This window comes from Triturus cristatus, chromosome 11, assembly GCF_964204655.1.
Source record: "Triturus cristatus chromosome 11, aTriCri1.1, whole genome shotgun sequence".
NCBI classification, from domain to species: domain Eukaryota; kingdom Metazoa; phylum Chordata; class Amphibia; order Caudata; family Salamandridae; genus Triturus; species Triturus cristatus.
Genome location: NC_140594.1, coordinates 157212476 through 157229993, shown reverse-complemented (window position 1 = coordinate 157229993; position 17518 = coordinate 157212476). Strand labels below are relative to the sequence as shown.

Here is a 17518-nt window from a genome sequence, read left to right as displayed (position 1 = left end):
AACCGAGCTTTCCACAAGATTCACAAGGCCTAAAGAGAGACCTCTTAGAAGCGGACATCCTGATGTAAGCAAAAAACTGAAGTACTGAGCAGAGCTCAGGGAGACTCCCTTCACACGACGTGCGGTAGAAAATCTGAGAGCCTGAGCCTCTGAGGAGAACATTCTGGTGGGTGCGGTCGCCTGATTGGCTGCAGTTTGGACTGTACATAATGACTGTGATAGTCATAAGTGCGGAAATTGTTTCCTTGTGGCTTAGGCTACTTTACTTCCTGGTTTTAGGTTACCAAGGTTTTTTAGTTATTGTATGCATAATTATTGCTTTTTTATGTACCGTGGGACTCCCACTCCGACGACGGGGAATGATTCAGGCATGTGAATCTATGAAAGACACCCTAAATACTGGAGAAGTGTGGGTATTCTGGCTCAGTTTGTGACCATAAGGGGGTTGGCAGATTTGTGGAGGGAATATAACCCAGAGGGCAGCCAATACACTTATTTCTCAGCACCACATTGTAGCCTTTCCAGAATAGATTACTTGTCGATGTTCCGAACACAGGTGTTGTGTTTCTCGGTTACAATGCACCTGGCGAGAGGAATATCCGACCACTCCCCGGTGGAGGTTCAACCGTTGGGCCACCAGATGCCGCCAAGACTTGATGCTTGGTACCTGAAAGACTGGTAGATACAGGACAAAGTACATAACTGTGCTGACTTGTAAGAAAATCAGGGGTCGGTGGACTCGGCAGTGACCCTCTGGGAGGCCTTTAAACCAGTCATTAGAGGGGCGGGCCAAAGCAATAATTGGGGGCATGAAGAAGGAAACCCTACTGCAGTGTGCAGTAACTGAAAGATATTGAATTGGAAAGGGTAGTACAGGAAGAAGGGGGGGATGAGACGAACAGAGTACGACTGCGCCAACAGGACCTATAGCCTTGACTGAGAACCTCGTGAGAAACCATGCATTAGCAATACAGAGTCGATTATACAATGTGGGGGACAAAGCAGCTAAATTATTAGCGTGGCTGGAAAGGCGTGATAAAGATCATGGGTATTGGAGATCATGGGTATTGGAGATCATGGGTATTGGAGATCATGGGTGAGTGAGAGAGTGAGAGAGTGAGAGAGTGAGAGACCCAGAACTTCAGTGACAGACGCAAACTGCGAATACTTTTTCCAAAACGTGGCTCACCTTGTGCTGTCTGAAGAAGACGGAGAGGCCTTGAAACTAGACCTGACCGAGGAGGAAACAACGAGAGCACTGACTGAGTTTCAACCGGGCAAGGCACAAGGTCCTAATAGCCTACCCGTCGAATTATACAAGGGCTTAGAAAGGGTGGTGGTTAAGCCAATGCTAGCGATGTTCAAGGAAGCTAACTGCATGGGGTGTCTCCCTACTGATCAAAGAACGGTGACTATAGTGGTCATACCAACGGAGGGTAGACACCCGACTGACGGTGGGTTGTACAGACCAATCTCGTTGCTGAATGTGGAGGCCAAAGTGTTGGCCAAATCCCTAGCTACCAGACTGCAGTGGTGTTGGATGCAAGAATGGCATTCGACTCGGTGAAGTGGAATTGCATATAGTGGTGCTTGAGAGATTCGGCTTGATCAAAAATTTAGGTTGTGGGTTAGATTACTCTACCAGGCTCCAATGGCCAGAGTCAGGGTTAATGGCACGGTGTAACAGAGCTTTAAATTCCTGAGAGGTATGCGACAGGAGTGCCCGCTGTCCCCCATGATGTTTTCACTGGCACTTGAACCCCTGGCGACGTGGATTCAACAAGACCTATTGATCTGGGGTACAGAGGCACAGATCTCCCTTTACGTAGATGTTCTCTTGTACATTGCACGCCCTCACTTCTCTATGGTCCAGGTGGTGCAGGTGTTTCGTATTTTTGGTGATCACTCTGGGTATACGATCAATTGGTCCAAGTCTGTGGTAAACCCTCTGTCCGTAGAGTATCCCTGCCTGCCTCGGAACTGCCTGTCCCCAGTGTGCCGGAAGGGGTACCGGTATTTAGGGTTTTACAGAACGCAAAACCCAGTGCACTGCTGTCAGACATAAAGGGGTTAAACAGGTTCTGGAGGAGAGAGCTCATCGGCATAGAGCATATGGGGGATATCTGGAGGAATCCAGCCTACATAACATTTGCTGACCTTTCCTTTCCTTTACCTGCAACTGGAGTATTGTAGGAAGCTGGCTCTGTATATACTATACCAAAATAAGGTATACTGTGCACAGAGTCCAGTGGAACCGTAAAGAAAAGCAGAGGCACAAGTAGATAATACCTTACTCTCTATTTTTGGTGGTGTGGGTGTGATAAAGTGCCCTCGTTCTGCATGGTTGTCCCCACTTTTTGCTGAATTGCTGATGTGCTTTGACAGAGTGTGCCCTGGGCTCCTGCTAATCAGGTACCCAGGGCCAATGTTCTTTCCCTAAAACAGCATTGAAGCCTAAACCCAATTGGCATCTCTGGCCACAGGTCAGCCCCTGGTAAATGGTACCACAGGTATCCAGGGCACAGTGACCAGAGAGGGCCTCTAAGGGCTGCAGCACTTATTGTGCCATCCTTCGAGGACCAGTACCATTACACAAACACACTGGCTTTGCAGGCTCCATGTTTTGGTGCAGAATAAAGTGAAGAGTCGACATGGCACACCTCCCTGTGTGCCAAGCCTACAACCCACTGCCCTGGCATAGATCAATCACCCCTCTAGATGGGTGCACTATACCAGTGGTGAGGGTACAGGGGCATGAGCCCTGTACCCCTACAGTGTCTAAGTCCATTCTTAGACATTGTATGTGCAGTGCTGCCTTCAAGAGTATATGGTGCTGGAAGTTTGTCATTACAAACTCCAAAGCACCATAATGTCTACACTGAAAACTGGGAAGTTTGGTCTCAAACTTCACAGTACATTAAACCCACACTGATGCCAGTGTGGGATTTAATGAAAAATGCCCACAGAGGGCTTCTTAGAGATTCCCCCTGAAAACGAACCTACCACTAGTGTCCAGGCTGACTGGCTGCTTTCAGCTGCCATCACCAAACATGTTTCTGGACCCCCTGGGTCCAGAGCATGTTACTCTCTGGGGCCTGAAACAATGTACATCCTGGGACGAGGTGCCAAGCCTCCTCTACCCGGATGGGCAGGGTCAACGAAGAGGAAGCTTCAAAGGGTTGCCGCCTTTGTGAGCTTCCCCAGGCCACTTGCTGCTTTCAGCAACTGTTCCCCACCGGTTCTGACCACCACTTTGGGCGGGAGAGCCTGCTGGAAAAACAAGTGAGGAAGAGAGGTGTGCCCACCTCTGCCAACTCCACCCCTCGGGTCGGGGAAGCAGAGGCGAGGTGAAGCACAACTCATAGTCCCTGCCATCTTGCAGATGGGGGGGTACTCAGCCAACCAGGGTGAGGCTTATGCCTTCCTCCCACTGGGTGGTGGCATAATAGTGTGTGTACCACCCCAGGGAAGGAACCCATTGGTCCCAACCTTTTACCTACCTGTACTGCCCCAAAATCTAGTATTTAGGGGCACCCCTGAACCTTGCTTCCTCAGACCAGAACCAATTACAAGAAAAGAAGAAGGACCGAACAGCCATGCCAAAGCTAACAAGAGGAAGACGCCCACTGACTTGGCCCCAGCCCTACAGACCTTTCTCCACCTCGAACCTGCAAAAACCCCGATGTGTCCTGAAGCCAGCAACCTCGAAAACCCTGGAGGACCTGCCTGCCTTCAACCCTAAAGACTGTCTCCCGTGAACACCGAATTTCTTAATCTGCAACCTCTGGCTCCGTCCGGACACTGCGAATCCGCACCACTCTACACCAGCCGTCCACGGCCCGAGCTCGAGTAAGCAAACGCCACATGGAGATCCCTCCGGCGAACCTAACCCAAGGTCCGGCAACCCCTGATCTGCCTCCAGCCGCCAGCTGACGCCTGCAGCCTAAATCCAGGAGGTCCCCCCCAACTGCGACCAGGAGGTGGTAAGAAAATCCGACCCTAAAAGCAAACCCTGCACCCGACACCTCACGGCCGTGGGAGGCGAAACAGACGGTGCCTAACCAACCTCTAACTTACCTCACGAAGTGGTGGTTGCACCCAGAAGATCTTCATCCCCAAGCCTGCAGTGCCATTGCAAACCAGAGGTTCCCCATTGCGAACAGGGCGCCCAACGTCGAAACAGCCCGCTGGTGCCGCTGAGGGTGCACCTTTGGTGCTACTTTTTGTTTACCCATTTGCCCTGAGCTAAAGTATAGGAGCTGATAACACTATTTTCCTCCATAGGATAATACAGACTGTTTTCCTTGGAAAAGTTTGTGTGTGGAGTTTGAAAACCTAAAGAAATTATTTGATATTGTGCTATTTAACAAAAACGATTTTACTTACCTGTTTGCCGTAAATGTCCCAGAGTAGTATCCAGGTATACTACTCAAAGTAGGAAAAGTAATCTAAAAGGAATATGCTACTTACCAGTATGCATCTGTTCCTGGCATGTAGAGCTGCAGATCTACACACTTTTGCATAGATCGCCATCTGGTGTTGGGCCCGGATGTTTGCAGTTTGTTTTTCCTCTTGGAAAGTCTTTGGAAGTAACGAGGTCGGTGACTCCTCCTTTGGATCGTATTGCGCATGGGCTTCAGCTCCATCCTCAGATTGCAGGAAAAGATGGAGCGTAGTAACAACAGTGAAGAAACCCATGTGTGTTGTATCTAAATAAGATAAACTGGAACAGATAAAGGTAGCCGGGGAGGCGGGTGGGCGTGTGTAGATCTGCAGCTCTACATGCCAAGTACAGATGCATACTGGTAAGTAGCATATTCCGTTCGAGGCATACGAGCTGCAGATTACACACTTTTGCATAGACTATATAGCAGTTCCCAACCTTAGCGGCGACCACCGGTATCTGTTGCAGTGGTATGAAAGAATGTTTTTAGTACAGCCTGGCCCACACTAGTTTGTTGCTTGGTTTGCACATCTACACAATAGTGTTTAGTGAAAGTGTGCGGTGTTGACCATGTAGCTGCTTTGCAGATATCATCTAATGGGATGTTCCCTAGAAAAGCCATGGAAGCCCCAATCTTCTGTGTAGAATGGGCTTTAGGGGGAACGGATAGCGTTCGTTTTGCCTTGTGGTAGCAAATCTGGATGCATTTTACAATCCACCTAGCTATCCCTGATTTTGAGATGGGATTGCCCTTGTGTGGTGGAGAGAAATAGACAAACAGTTGTTTGGTCTTTCTGAAAGGTTGTGTTCTTTGGATATAGTAAAGTAAGGCTCGTTTAACATCTAGCGTGTGTAGAAGCCTTTCTGCAACAGTCTGAGGTTGCGAGAAAAATACTGGTAATTCTACAGATTGGTTTAGGTGAAAAGGTAAAAGGACTTTAGGTAGGAATTTTGGGTTGGTACGGAGAACAACCTTGTTCTGGTGCATTTGAAGAAAAGGTTCTTGTATGGTAAGTGCTTGTATCTCACTGACCCTTCCAAGGGAAGTGATGGCTACAAGCAAAGCTGTTTTCCATGTGAGGAATTGCAGTTCGCATTCATGCAAAGGTTCGAAGGGAGGCCCCATCAGCCTTGTGAGAACGATATTTAAGTTCCACACAGGTGAGGGTGGTACTCTGGGGGGGGAATTATTCTTTTGAGGCCTTCCATGAAGGCTTTAATGGCAGGTACTCTGAAACGTGCTGCCTGATTTGTAGGTAAGCTGCAATTGCTGCGAGGTGTAGCCGAATGGAGGTATAGGCTAGATTACACCTTTGTAGGTGGAGTAAGTAGCATATGATGTGTTGTATAGACACGTCTAGAGGATTGATTGTGTTATGGCAATAAACAACAAGTATTTTCCACTTGGCAGCGTAGCAGGCCCTAGTGGTAGGGCGTCTAGCTTCTCTGATGACGTTCATACAGTCAGGGGGAAGGTTTAGGTATCCGAATTCTAGGATTTCAGGAGCCAGATCGAAAGGTTGAGCTGAGCTGGGTCCGGGTGCCTGATCGCTCCATGGTTCTGGGTTAAGAGGCATGGTGAGAGGTGTAGCTTTTGGTGTGGTACTACCAAGAGTTCCAGCAGCGTGGTGTACCACGGTTGTCTGGCCCATGTTGGAGCTACTAGGATCAGTGTGAGGGAATGCTGTTGTAGCTTTCACACCACTAATGGAATTAGTGGGAGAGGTGGAAAAGCGTACGCAAATTTGCCTGACCAGTTCATCCATATCGCATTTCCTTTGGACAATGGGTATGGGTATCTGGCGGCGAAGCTTGGGCAATTTTGTTTTCGTGGGTGGCGAAGAGGTCTATCTGTGGATGCCCCCACATTTGAAAGAACGGGTGAAGAACCTGCGGGTGAAGTTCACACTCGTGGATCTGTTGCGTCTGTCTGCTGAGCAGATCTGCCATGGTGTTTTGGACTCCTGGGACATGTTGGGCTAGGAGAAAGATTGTGTGGAATTGCCCATCTCCATATGCTCTGTGCTAATTGAGAGAGCTGTGGAGAGTGTGTGCCGCCTTGTTTTTGAAAATAATACATGGCCGTCATGTTGTCTGTGCGAATGAGGACTGCCTTGCCTGAAATCCGTGGTTGAAAGGATTTTAGGGCTAGAAAGATTGCTAGTAACTCCAGATGGTTGATATGGAGTAACTTTTGTTGAAGCGTCCATGTGCCCTGCACTGTGAGGTGTAATAGGTGAGCTCCCCAGCCGGAGAGCGATGCGTCCGTTGTTAGTATTATCTGGGGAACCAGGTCCAGGAACGGTCAACCTTTGGAAAGGTTTGTGGTGTTCCACCACTGCAGAGAGCGATGGGTGCGACCGTCTACCAACACCAGATCTGTCAGTTGCCCCTGGGCCTGGTCCCATTGGCGCGCTAAGCACTCTTGGAGTGGACGCATCTGGAGTCTTGCGTGAAGCACTATGAAAATGCAAGAAGCCATCGTCCCTATCAGTTGCATAAACACTATTGCTGGAAGAGAGTGTTGAAGTACGAATTTTTGTCGCAAAGCCTGAATGCTTGCAATCCTGGCCGGATTGGGATAGGCTATTGCTTTGGAGGTGTCTATGGTGGCACCGAAGTATTGTTTTATGTGGGATGGTGTTAGCTGGGACTTTTGGTGGTTCACCGTGAAGCCTAGTTGGTGAAGTAGTTGGATTGTAGTGGCGGTGTGGTGTACACATTGGTTGTATGAAGTGGCTTTTATCAGCCAGTCGTCCAAGTATGGGAAGACGTGAATGTGCTGTCTTCTGAGGTGTGCCACCACTACCGCTAGGCACTTGGTGAATACCCGTGGTGCTGTTGTGACTCCGAATGGAAGCACCTTGAACTGGTAGTGTTGTCCGTCCACTACAAATCTGAGGTACTTTCTGTGAGCATGGTGTACTGGAATGTGGAAGTATGCGTCTTTCAGGTCCAGTGTGGTGAGAAAGTTGTTCTGGGAGAGGAGCAGAAGCACCTGCTGAAGCGTTACCATGTGAAAATGGTCTGGGTGTATGTATGTGTTTAGGGACCGGAGATCTAGAATAGGTCGTAGAGTCTCATCCCTTTTTGGTATTAGAAAATATAGGGAGTAGGCCCCTAAATTTTGCTGATTGACGGGAACGTGTTCCATTGCCTGTTTTTGCAGGAGGGAGATTACCTCCTGCTTCAGTAATGTGGAATGTTCTTGTGACATTGGGCGTTGCCTGGGTGGAATGTTTGGGGGGTAGATGTTAATTCCAGGCAGTATCCTGACCGAATAATTTGGGTCACCCATTTGTCTGAGGTGATGGTCTCCCAGACATGAAGGAAATTTTGAAGTCTGCCCCCGACCGGAGTGGGATGGTCTGGAGGGAGCGTGGGGGGGGGGGGGGGGGGGGGGAGTCATTGGGTAGGCGGTGTGGCAGAGCGGGCGGTATTTGTTTTGCCTCTGCCTTTATTATTGTTGCCCCTATAGCCGCCTCTTTGATAACCCCTTGTGAAGGTGGACTGAGTGGGGCATTTGTAGGAAGTGGACGCGTTATCTGAGGAGTAGCCTCTAGATGTACTCCGAAAGGAAGAGCGGCGAAAAGAGCGCCTAGGAGGGTGTGACTGTAGGGATCCCATGGACTTCGCCGTATCCGTGTCCTTCTTCATTTTTCGAGGGCCTCATCTACCTTTGGGCCGAATAGGTGTTCCTGGTCAAAGGGATGATTAAGGATGGAGGCTTGTACCTCTGGTTTAAATCCTGATATTCTTAGCCAAGCATGGGACGGAGGAGGACGCTAGTATTAATGGCCCTGGAGGCTGTGTCTGCTGCATCTAAGGCACAGCGTATAGAGGTGTTAGTGATTGTCCCTCTTGAATTAATTCATTGGCCTTAGTTTTATATTTTTCAGGGAGGTGGCGCATTATGTTTTCCAATTCATCATAGATGGCGTCGGTACGGAAGAGCTGGGTTTTGACCCCGAAGGCTTCGGTGCGGAGCTCGGTGTCGAGGTGGAGGTCGGTTTCTTTTTCGGTGCCGAAGTGTGGTTCTCGGCACCACTGGTAGGCTGGCTCGAGCCCGAGCCGCCGGAAGGCTTACTTGGCTTCTTCACCGGGCCCGAAGGTGGGGTGTGTGAAGCAGTATCTCTGGTCTTGCTTAGGCCCGGAGGCGAAGGCGTGACCGAAGCCTTTTTGGGTGCTGGCACGGGTGTGTGGGGGGGTATAGTACTCACGACCCTCTGCGCCGGAGTGATGTCCTCCACATCGGATTCGTCGGCCTCGGAAGCACTGACTAGGTAGTCTTCGGTGCGCTGCTGCCCCGGATGTTGGATGTCGTCCCCGAAGATATCGACTGGAACGGAGGTCGAGGAGTGTGCCATATTCCTTCTGGCTCTTCGGTCTCGAATAGTCTTTTTCGATCGGAAAGACTTACAGGCCGGACAGTCTCGAGCCTCATGTTCAGGGGAGAGGCAGAGGTTGCAAACCTAATGAAGATTGGTGTGGGGGAATTTGGACCCACATCGAGGGCACTTCTTGAATGGAGTTCTTTCCGTCAGCTGGGACCAGAGCTTGGGTAGGCCCGAAGGCCTCCGTCGACGACTGGAACCGAAGATTTGTCGATGAGAAGGTGCGTTGATTGAGGAGATCGCGATCGAAACAATACCGCGATTTGAGGATTCCGCTTCGATCGAACTGGAAAATGTTCGGAGCCGGAGCGCGAAGATTACATTCGAGCCCGATGGCGGAAAAAAACAATCTGAGGATGGAGCCGAAGCCCATGCGCAATACGATCCAAAGGAGGAGTCACCGACCTCGTGACTTCCAAAGACTTTCCAAGAGGAAAAACAAACTGCAAACATCCGGGCTCAACACCAGATGGCGATCTATGCAAAAGTGTGTAATCTGCAGCTCATATGCCTCGAACAGTAACTTACCTGGTATTTTACTGAAAAGCCCATTCAAATCTATGTACTGTATTTACAAGGCATTGCATTTTTCGGAAACAATACTGCAAGTCAAAACAAAGTGCATATACAAGTACCAATCCAAACTGTACAACTGTATATTTACTGCAAAAACTATTAGTTTGAAGTTCAGTCTTTGAGTGTGTGAAATCATTTGCCAATTGTGTGTGCAACAAATGCTTAACACGGTCCTCTGATACCGCCTTACTGCTAGACCACACTGCACCAAATAGAGAGTAAGGTTCTATCTACTTTTACCTCTGCCTACCTTTTGGGTTTCACTGGACTGTGTGCACACTATACCTCATTTTGGTATAGTATATACAGAGCCAGCTTCCTACAGTGGGCGAGCAGTAAGGCTTTATCAGAGGGTAGTGTTAATCATTTATAATACATACTCAGGCAAGAGATGATGTAACACTCATACTAGTTATATTTTTTTTTCTAGAACCAAGCCAGACCGGTTACAGGTGAGTAGAATAATACTTTGTAAAATGTATGCAATGAAATACAAGTTGAATGCAGTTTGAAGGCAGTCGGTTGGTTTACAATTAAGACAACAGTTAAAATTACTTTACAGTTACTTTTTCTATTCTGTGTGATATGCCTAGATATCACACTGGGACATTTCCTAGAGAAGGTAATTAATTCAGCTTTTGTACATTTGCCGTTGTAGAAAGCTGGCTTTGTATATATTATACCAAAGTGAGGTATAGTGTGCAGAGTCCAGTGGAACCCGAAAGGTAGGCAGAGATTAAAGTAGATAGTACCTTACTCTGTCTGTGGTAGTGTGGTCGAGCAGTAAGGCTGTATCAGAGGGTATTGTTAAGCATTTACTGTACACACAATCAACAAATGATACATCACACTCAAAGACTGAACTTCAGACCAATTGGTTTTGTATGAAAATATTATTTTATTTTCCTGAACCAAGCAAGCCTGGCACAAGTAAGCAATAAATACTTTACAGTAGTAATGCAGTTTGTAAACAGTTTGTATTGCAATTGCATATGCACTTTGATTACAGTAGATCTACTAGTAATGCAATGCTTTTGATGTACTGTACATATACTTTGTATTAGCTTTTTACTAGAATGTCAAGTAGATTACTTTACAGATTACTTTTCTTAGACAGTGCTCTATGCCTGGATACTGCACTGGGACGTTTCCTATAAACAGGTAAGTAAATGCATTTTTGTTATTTAGATACACTTTTAAAGGGTTTAATAGATTTTCCAACTCCACACTTTGAAACTTTTCACAGAAAAACCAGTCAATGTAATCCTAGGGAGGGAAATTGGGCTATTGGTTCAAAGGTAAGTATTCGATTGTGGGAGTTGGGGTTCTGGGGTTAGACTTAGGGGTCCTTCAGGGTCAATGATGCACTCTTGTTACACCCTCAGCGGCACTAGGGCGGTCGGGTGCTGAGGCCCAATGTTTTCCAATGGGGGTTAGGGGGCCTCCAGTTGGTGGCTGCTTACGAGCAGGCCACTAGGTTGTGGGAGCAAAGCTCCTGGACTTAAGCTCAGGGCAAATGGGGGTGCAAGCCAGCACAAAAGGTGCACCCTCAGAGTCACTGGGGCAGCCGGTTGAAAGAGTACCCTGTAGCTTTCCATGGGGAGTCCAGATTCTGCTGGAGCTGGAGTCTGTTAGTGAACAAATCCGGTGTTCACTGGAGACAATTTTTCCTTTTGAAGGCAGGGCAGGTCCTAGGGGTTCTTGAGGATGGTGGCTGTAGGACACACCAGGGTTTCGCTTCTGCAGGTTCGAGGTGGGGACAGGCAGGTTCGAGGTGGGGACTGGCCGGTAGGGCTGGGGCCAAGTCAGTAGGTGTCCTCGTTCGCTTCAGCACAGCTGTTTGGTTCTTCTTTTCTTCTGGTTTCTTGTCTGAGGAAGCAAGGTTCAGGGGTGCCCCTAAACTCTAGATTTTGGGGCAGTAGAGGTAGGTAAAAGGTTGGGACCAATGGGTTCTTTCCCTGGGGTGGTACACCCCTACTATGCCACCCCCCAGTGAGAGGAAGGCATACGCCTCACCCTGGTTGGCTGGATCACCCCCCCCCCCCCCCCCCCCCCACCAAACCATCTGCAAGATGGCAGGGACTGAGTTGTGCTTCACCTCGCCTCCCCCACCTGAGGGGTGGAGTTGGCAGGGGTGGGCACACCTCTTCCTCACTTGTTTTTCCCACCAGTTCTCCCGCCCAAGGTGGGGGTCAGGACCAGTGGGGACTAGTTGCTGAAAGCAGCAAGTGGCCTGGGGAAGCTCACAAAGGCGGCAAGCCTTTGAAGCTTCCCCTTTGTGAACTCTGCCCATCCTGGGGTAACGAGGCTTGGCACCTCCTCCCAGGATGTGCATTGTTTCAGGCCCCCCGAGAGCAGCAGGCTCTCGATCCAGGGGTCTAGAAACATTCCTGGTGGTGGCAGCTGAAAGCAGCAACTCCGCCTGGGCACAAGTGGTAGGTTGTTTTTCACGGGGCGTCTACAAGATGCCCTCTGTGTGCATTTTTCATTAAATCCCACACTGGCATCAGTGTGGGTTTAAGGGGCTGAGAAGTTTGATACCAAACTTCTCAGTTTTCAGTGTAGCCATAATGGTGCTGTGGAGTTCGTAATGACAAACTCCCATACCATATACCCTTAAAGGCATTACTGCACTTACCATGTCTAAGAACTGACAGACACTGTAGGGATACAGGGCTCATGCACCTGTGCCCTCACCACTTGTATAGTGCACCAAGCTACAGGGGTGGCTTACCTATGCCAGGGCAGTGGGTTGTAGGCATGGCACACAGGGATGTGTGCCATGTCAACTCTTCACTTTGTCTGTACCAAACATACAGCCTGCAATGGCAGTGTGGGTGTAAAGGTACAGGGCCTCTAAGGGTGGCACAATAAGTGCTGCAGCCCTTGGGGGTCTTCACTGGTCACAGTGCCCTTGGTACCTTTTACAAGGGACTTACATGTGGCCAGAGAGTTGCCAATTGGGTTTTGCAAACATACAGTTGAGGGAAATAACATAGGCCCTGGGTACCTGGTTGGCAGGAACCCAGGGCACACTCAGTCAAAGTACCTCAACATTAGGCAAAAAATGGGGGGCAACCATGCGAAAAGGGGTACTTTCCTACAAGTATGCTCTGCGATGCCATCTTGTTGAGGGGGAACAGCTGACAGAGTCCTCAGCGCTGGAGGGCCGGATACTGACAGAGGGTCCATAGGAATCAATAGGAAATTAATAAATAATTTCCCGATTTACAGGGCTCCCCGAGATCAGCTTGGGAGGAAGACCTGGGGATTCTTGAAGATGACTATGCGGAGGCCCTCCAGGGTCCTTGTGAGGTGGCTATCAGAGTGCGATTCCGGCTGGTCCAATTTAAAATACTCCACAAGGTTTATTATGCACTAACATTCCTGCACAGAATAGGTAGAGCGGAGTCTCTGCTGCGCAGAAGGGGCTGCGGGAGCGAGGGGTCATTTAATCATATAATTTGTGACTGTCCCTTAATACAGGGTTACCGGGCCAGGGTGACGGTGACTATGTCCAGGGTAGTGGGGATGGCGGTTCTTCTGGAATAAAAGGGGAGCAAGATTGCTCTGGGTACAACGAAACTTGGCTGAAACTGGCAGCTGGAGTTGCTAAGAGCAATATAGCATGGTGGGGGTGGGGGGGGCACTGCTACGCTGATAGATACTGACTGGGAGGCAGGCCTGGACTGGTACCAGAGGGTAGATCATTAAGTCTATAAAGCCAGAGGATGCCCTAAAAAGTGAGAAAAGGTGTGGGGGGCATGGAGAACATACAGCAGGTAGGGGTGATTAAAGAACTGCAGGAGGGACGGGGGCAGGAGAGGGTACAACAAAGGTACTGTTGTGTTTGGCCATAAAAGCACTGTACCTAAGATCATAAACTGTCCAGAAGGTAAGGTGCTCTGTTGAGGCCCACTGTATACGCGTTGTTATTGAATCATTTTACTGTCATGTGATGGGCGAAGCCTGAGTTGATTTCAATAAAAATTAAAGAAAAGAATGAAAAGTAAACACCAATTTCCCTCAAAAGACAGTCTAACATTTGACCTCAGACTTTGAATGGACAGCAAAATTGACGAAATAAAAACAAAATGTAACAAATGATTTCAACTGAATCATCCGGTTCTTTTTCACGTCTTACCCTGGTTCCGTAATAGGGCATACGGGTCAGGTCCTGTGTAGTATATATATATATATGATCTTATTTTGGTCAGTGGTCTTTAATAATAGCATAACTTAAACAATCCTCCTTCTTAATTTCACAATCATGCCATGGGTGCTGGAAGTAGGCGGGTGAAGTGTGCTGAAGCACCCCCAAAATAACCACGCTGGAGTTCATTCTTTTATTCCGTCAATATAACTTGACACAGAAAACATTTCACTCCATTTTTTCACCAAAATAGGTATGGTTTATCATATACAAATAGTGCAGACGGTGCAGTACTCAAAGGTGCAGTGAGGTGCAACATTTACAATGAAACATATGAACAAGAGGATGTCTCAAAGTTCCATAAACCAACAACAGTTCGAAATGTATTCACTGATTGTTTTTATCCGGTTCCATAACAGACGGTCCCAGTGTTGGTGGGCATGGTACACAGGTGTGTGCCATGTCTAGTTTTCACTTTTCTCTGCATCATGGCACACAGCCTGCAATGGCAGTTTGCAGGTTGGTGATGAGGGGTCCCTTAGGGTGGCATAAAACATGCTGCAGCCCTTATGGACCCTCTTCAGTACCCATGCCCGATGTTCCGGCGGCCATTTACTAGGGACTTAGAGGTGCTAAGAGTCTAGCCAATTGGGGTCATCGACCTAAAACAGTCTACTGCAGAGACAAAAAAACTAAATAAATGATTGCTTTCGGTAAACAAAGCACATAAGCACTGAATGATTTAATATGCGATTATTCGGTCTACATTTCAGATGTGAAATATCGAGATGCAAGCATTCCATAGGAGGAATGATGCACAAACTGTTGGTATGAGGTGGGAAAGTAATACCCTCCTGGGTGAATCCAAAGCCCACCCCCATGTATTGCTTGAAGAATTATTCACAGCATTCCTAGTGACAGGTGTGCTGTCAAGCTAGACTGGGGTTGTTTGGGTGATAGTTTGTAATTTGGCCCCTCCTTGTGCTCCCACAAATACATACATGAAAATAAATGAACGTGTTCAAGTAGCTTGTTGGCTTCATTATTTTATGCTTCAATGGTAGGAACGGGTGTTGCTCTTTTTGGTTTTTCATATGGTGCATTGCTCTGCTGCTTAGAAGAAGAATACAGACTAGAAGTATATTTTAACATAAAATTAAGCAATGAAAATAGTATACTGCCTTCAAAAGCACTTCTGCCATTTGACAGCATTTTGGAAATTAGAATTTTAGAAACAGGAGTACTGAGAAATTGGCACATTGAAACGATTAACATTCTTTCAGCCAAATAGTGATTATTCCTGCTTCAAATTGCAACTATGCAACACAGATGAAACACTGAGTCTACCTCAAGCAACTCATTCACAACATAGCAAAGTAGGTCTATAGAAATATCATCTAAAAAGGTGCATAAATATTTACCGTAGGAAAAGTAGAAGCAAGGTAGTTTGCAAAGACATCCTTTTGATGGAACGACTGCATAGGAATTGAACTGTACATACGAAAATCCTGCATAGATGGAAATATGAAAGCCATGTTACCATGAATCAATATTGGGGAAAATTGATTTAGTACTTCGCCAAGGCATTTTTCTTGGGACTGTGAAACTACCAAAAATGCCTACCATGAAAATGTAACACATTTTCAAATTTCATAGTACACAGCGGGTGAAATAAAGATCAACTCATGGGCAGCAATATCCACATATTTGCTAGCATAAAGGGTCAGTTTTCCAAATTCATGACAGCAAACAGAAGTTGTGTAGCTAGCTGAACAAGGCTCCATACAACATACATCAATTGTAGATTACACATTTTATTTAATTTTGGTTAAGTTTGCAAAATGTGAAACCAAGTTAAGAGAGCAAACTTACGTCTACACATCCTCGTGGAGCTGCTGTATTAAAGCCAGGATAATTTACCAATCTGGATAAATCGTATGATACACATATTGGCTTCTGAGGGGTTTCCCCATCTTCAAGCTCACCATCACTTGCATCTACAGATAAAGAACATCAGATTAGCACTCATTTGGAAAACCACATTTTTTTGGCCGTATCACTGCTGTTATACAAAAAAGGGATATTCCGGTTGTAACCAATTGTTTCAATGTAGTTGTTTCAGCGAGACAGTGGAACCTTTCAGATCGGTACACTTCATCCTTTCATCTCTAAACAAAAATCAGATCTTACACACAAAATATATTCCAATTGTATTTTTCAGAGAATTTGACAACAAACACTTAAGAGACTTTCCATTGTACTTTACCTTTGCCATCATATAGTGAAAGCCCAGAGTTTTCCATTTCAGCGTCTTTGAGCCACCCTGGCGGATAGCCCAGCTGACGCATGCGGTATATAAAGGGTGGTAGATGATTTTCTGAGACACCAAGTGCCTCTTGAAGTTCACCACTAAAGAGAAAAATTATTCAATATTAAATATGAGTACAGCCACATAACCTTCAAACGCATGTTTACAGCCGTAATTGTGCAGTATTATGGACTAAGGGGCATTCAATATGCAGGAAACACTGAATTAGGCTCCATGCACTAGTCTCTGTTCTTTCAATGCCCAACTAACTTACAATTTAAGCTGCAGCATTGCGCACACTAACAGTATTGTCTCAACAACAAATAGTGCATGGTTTACACTAGATTTCCCAAACAGCAAATCTGGATAAAATACTAAATCACTCAGAATTGAAACATACTTACTACGGCAACAGACTGGTATTCCTAAAAGAACATGCCTGCTCAAATGTTATGAAACTGTTTTGCTGTATGCAACCGATCTAAATTCTAATGAATTGCAAATCTAGCAGTTATGTCTGGTAATACTGATTAATACATTTGACTTTTTGTGCATCGACCATAGGAAAGTTCTACAACATCAAACATAAGCCACAATGCCTCAGAGCATCACCACCCTCTTCAATTTTTGTTTTTACCATTTTACCCACTTGCCTGTTTTTCCCTCTAGTCCCTTCATTGGTGAGGTGTGTGAAGGGCGGGTAGTACTGAAAACTTGTTTCTACACTGACTGCCCCAATTTCACTTTCTTCCTTGCCTGGATGTCTACTGAATAATGTTTAGTAAATGTAATAAGTTGAGCATTGATATGCAAATCTCTTTTAATGAGATGTTCCCCGCTAATGTGGCCCCTTTAATACTGGTGTTGTGTGCTCTTGTTTCAAAGTTAAGGATTTTCCATGACACGGAATAGCGTAGCAGGGGGGAGGTGTGTGTGTGTGGTGTGTGGTGTGGGGTGTGTGGGGGTGTGTGTGTGTCAAAAAGAGAAATTAATCAGGATCTTGCGCCTCATTAGTGCTAACTCCAAGGAGTATCAGAGCAGGGGTTAGCGTAATTTTCAGCCCTAGTATCAAATCAAGGAACTTCATTATAGAGTCTATCAGGTTCCCAAAGCTTGAGCAGGATGCAAACATGTGTACCAGATCAGCCTTTGGTGCGTTGCACCGCAGACAGCTAGATCCTGTGCTATCCTTCCCGGGGTATAATAAAGTGCAGAAAGAGTTTTGAAATGCTGCGCTTGAAGCCCGGCAGAACATACAACCGGTCTATGCACTTTGATTTGATTACAGGAGAGCTACTTGTAATGCAATGCTTTTGAAATACTGTACAAATACTTTGTATTGGCTTTTTCGTAGAATGTCAAGTAGATTACTTTACAGATTACTTTTCTTACACAGTGCACTGGGTCATTTCCTGTAAGCACGCAAGTAAAAGCGTTTTTATTATTTAGTTGCCATTTTAAAGAGTTTCTTAGATTTTCCAACTCCACACTTAGAAACTTTTCACTGAAAAACAGTCAATGTTATCCTATGGAGGAAAATAGGGTTATTGGTTCAAAGGAAAGTATTAGGTTGTGGGAGTTGGTATTCTGGAGGTAGACTTGGAGGGTTCCCCAGCGTCAAGGATGCACTCTTGTTATGGTTA

The 17518-nt window shown here is 46.7% G+C and overlaps 1 protein-coding gene across 4 annotated transcripts in view; it reads right to left on the bottom strand.

Annotated features, from left to right (window-relative positions):
* Window positions 1-17518, bottom strand: part of ZCCHC8 (zinc finger CCHC-type containing 8) — a 399429-nt gene that overhangs the window by 77871 nt on the left and 304040 nt on the right. For all 4 annotated transcript variants that reach the window (XM_085635064.1, XM_085635063.1, XM_085635065.1 and 1 more), the window contains exons 10-12: window positions 15834-15976; window positions 15440-15564; window positions 14989-15075 (exon numbers count right to left, since the gene is read on the bottom strand). In XM_085635064.1, the coding sequence (XP_085491190.1) occupies window positions 14989-15075; window positions 15440-15564; window positions 15834-15976 (355 nt within the window). The remainder of the gene's footprint in view (window positions 1-14988; window positions 15076-15439; window positions 15565-15833; window positions 15977-17518) is intronic.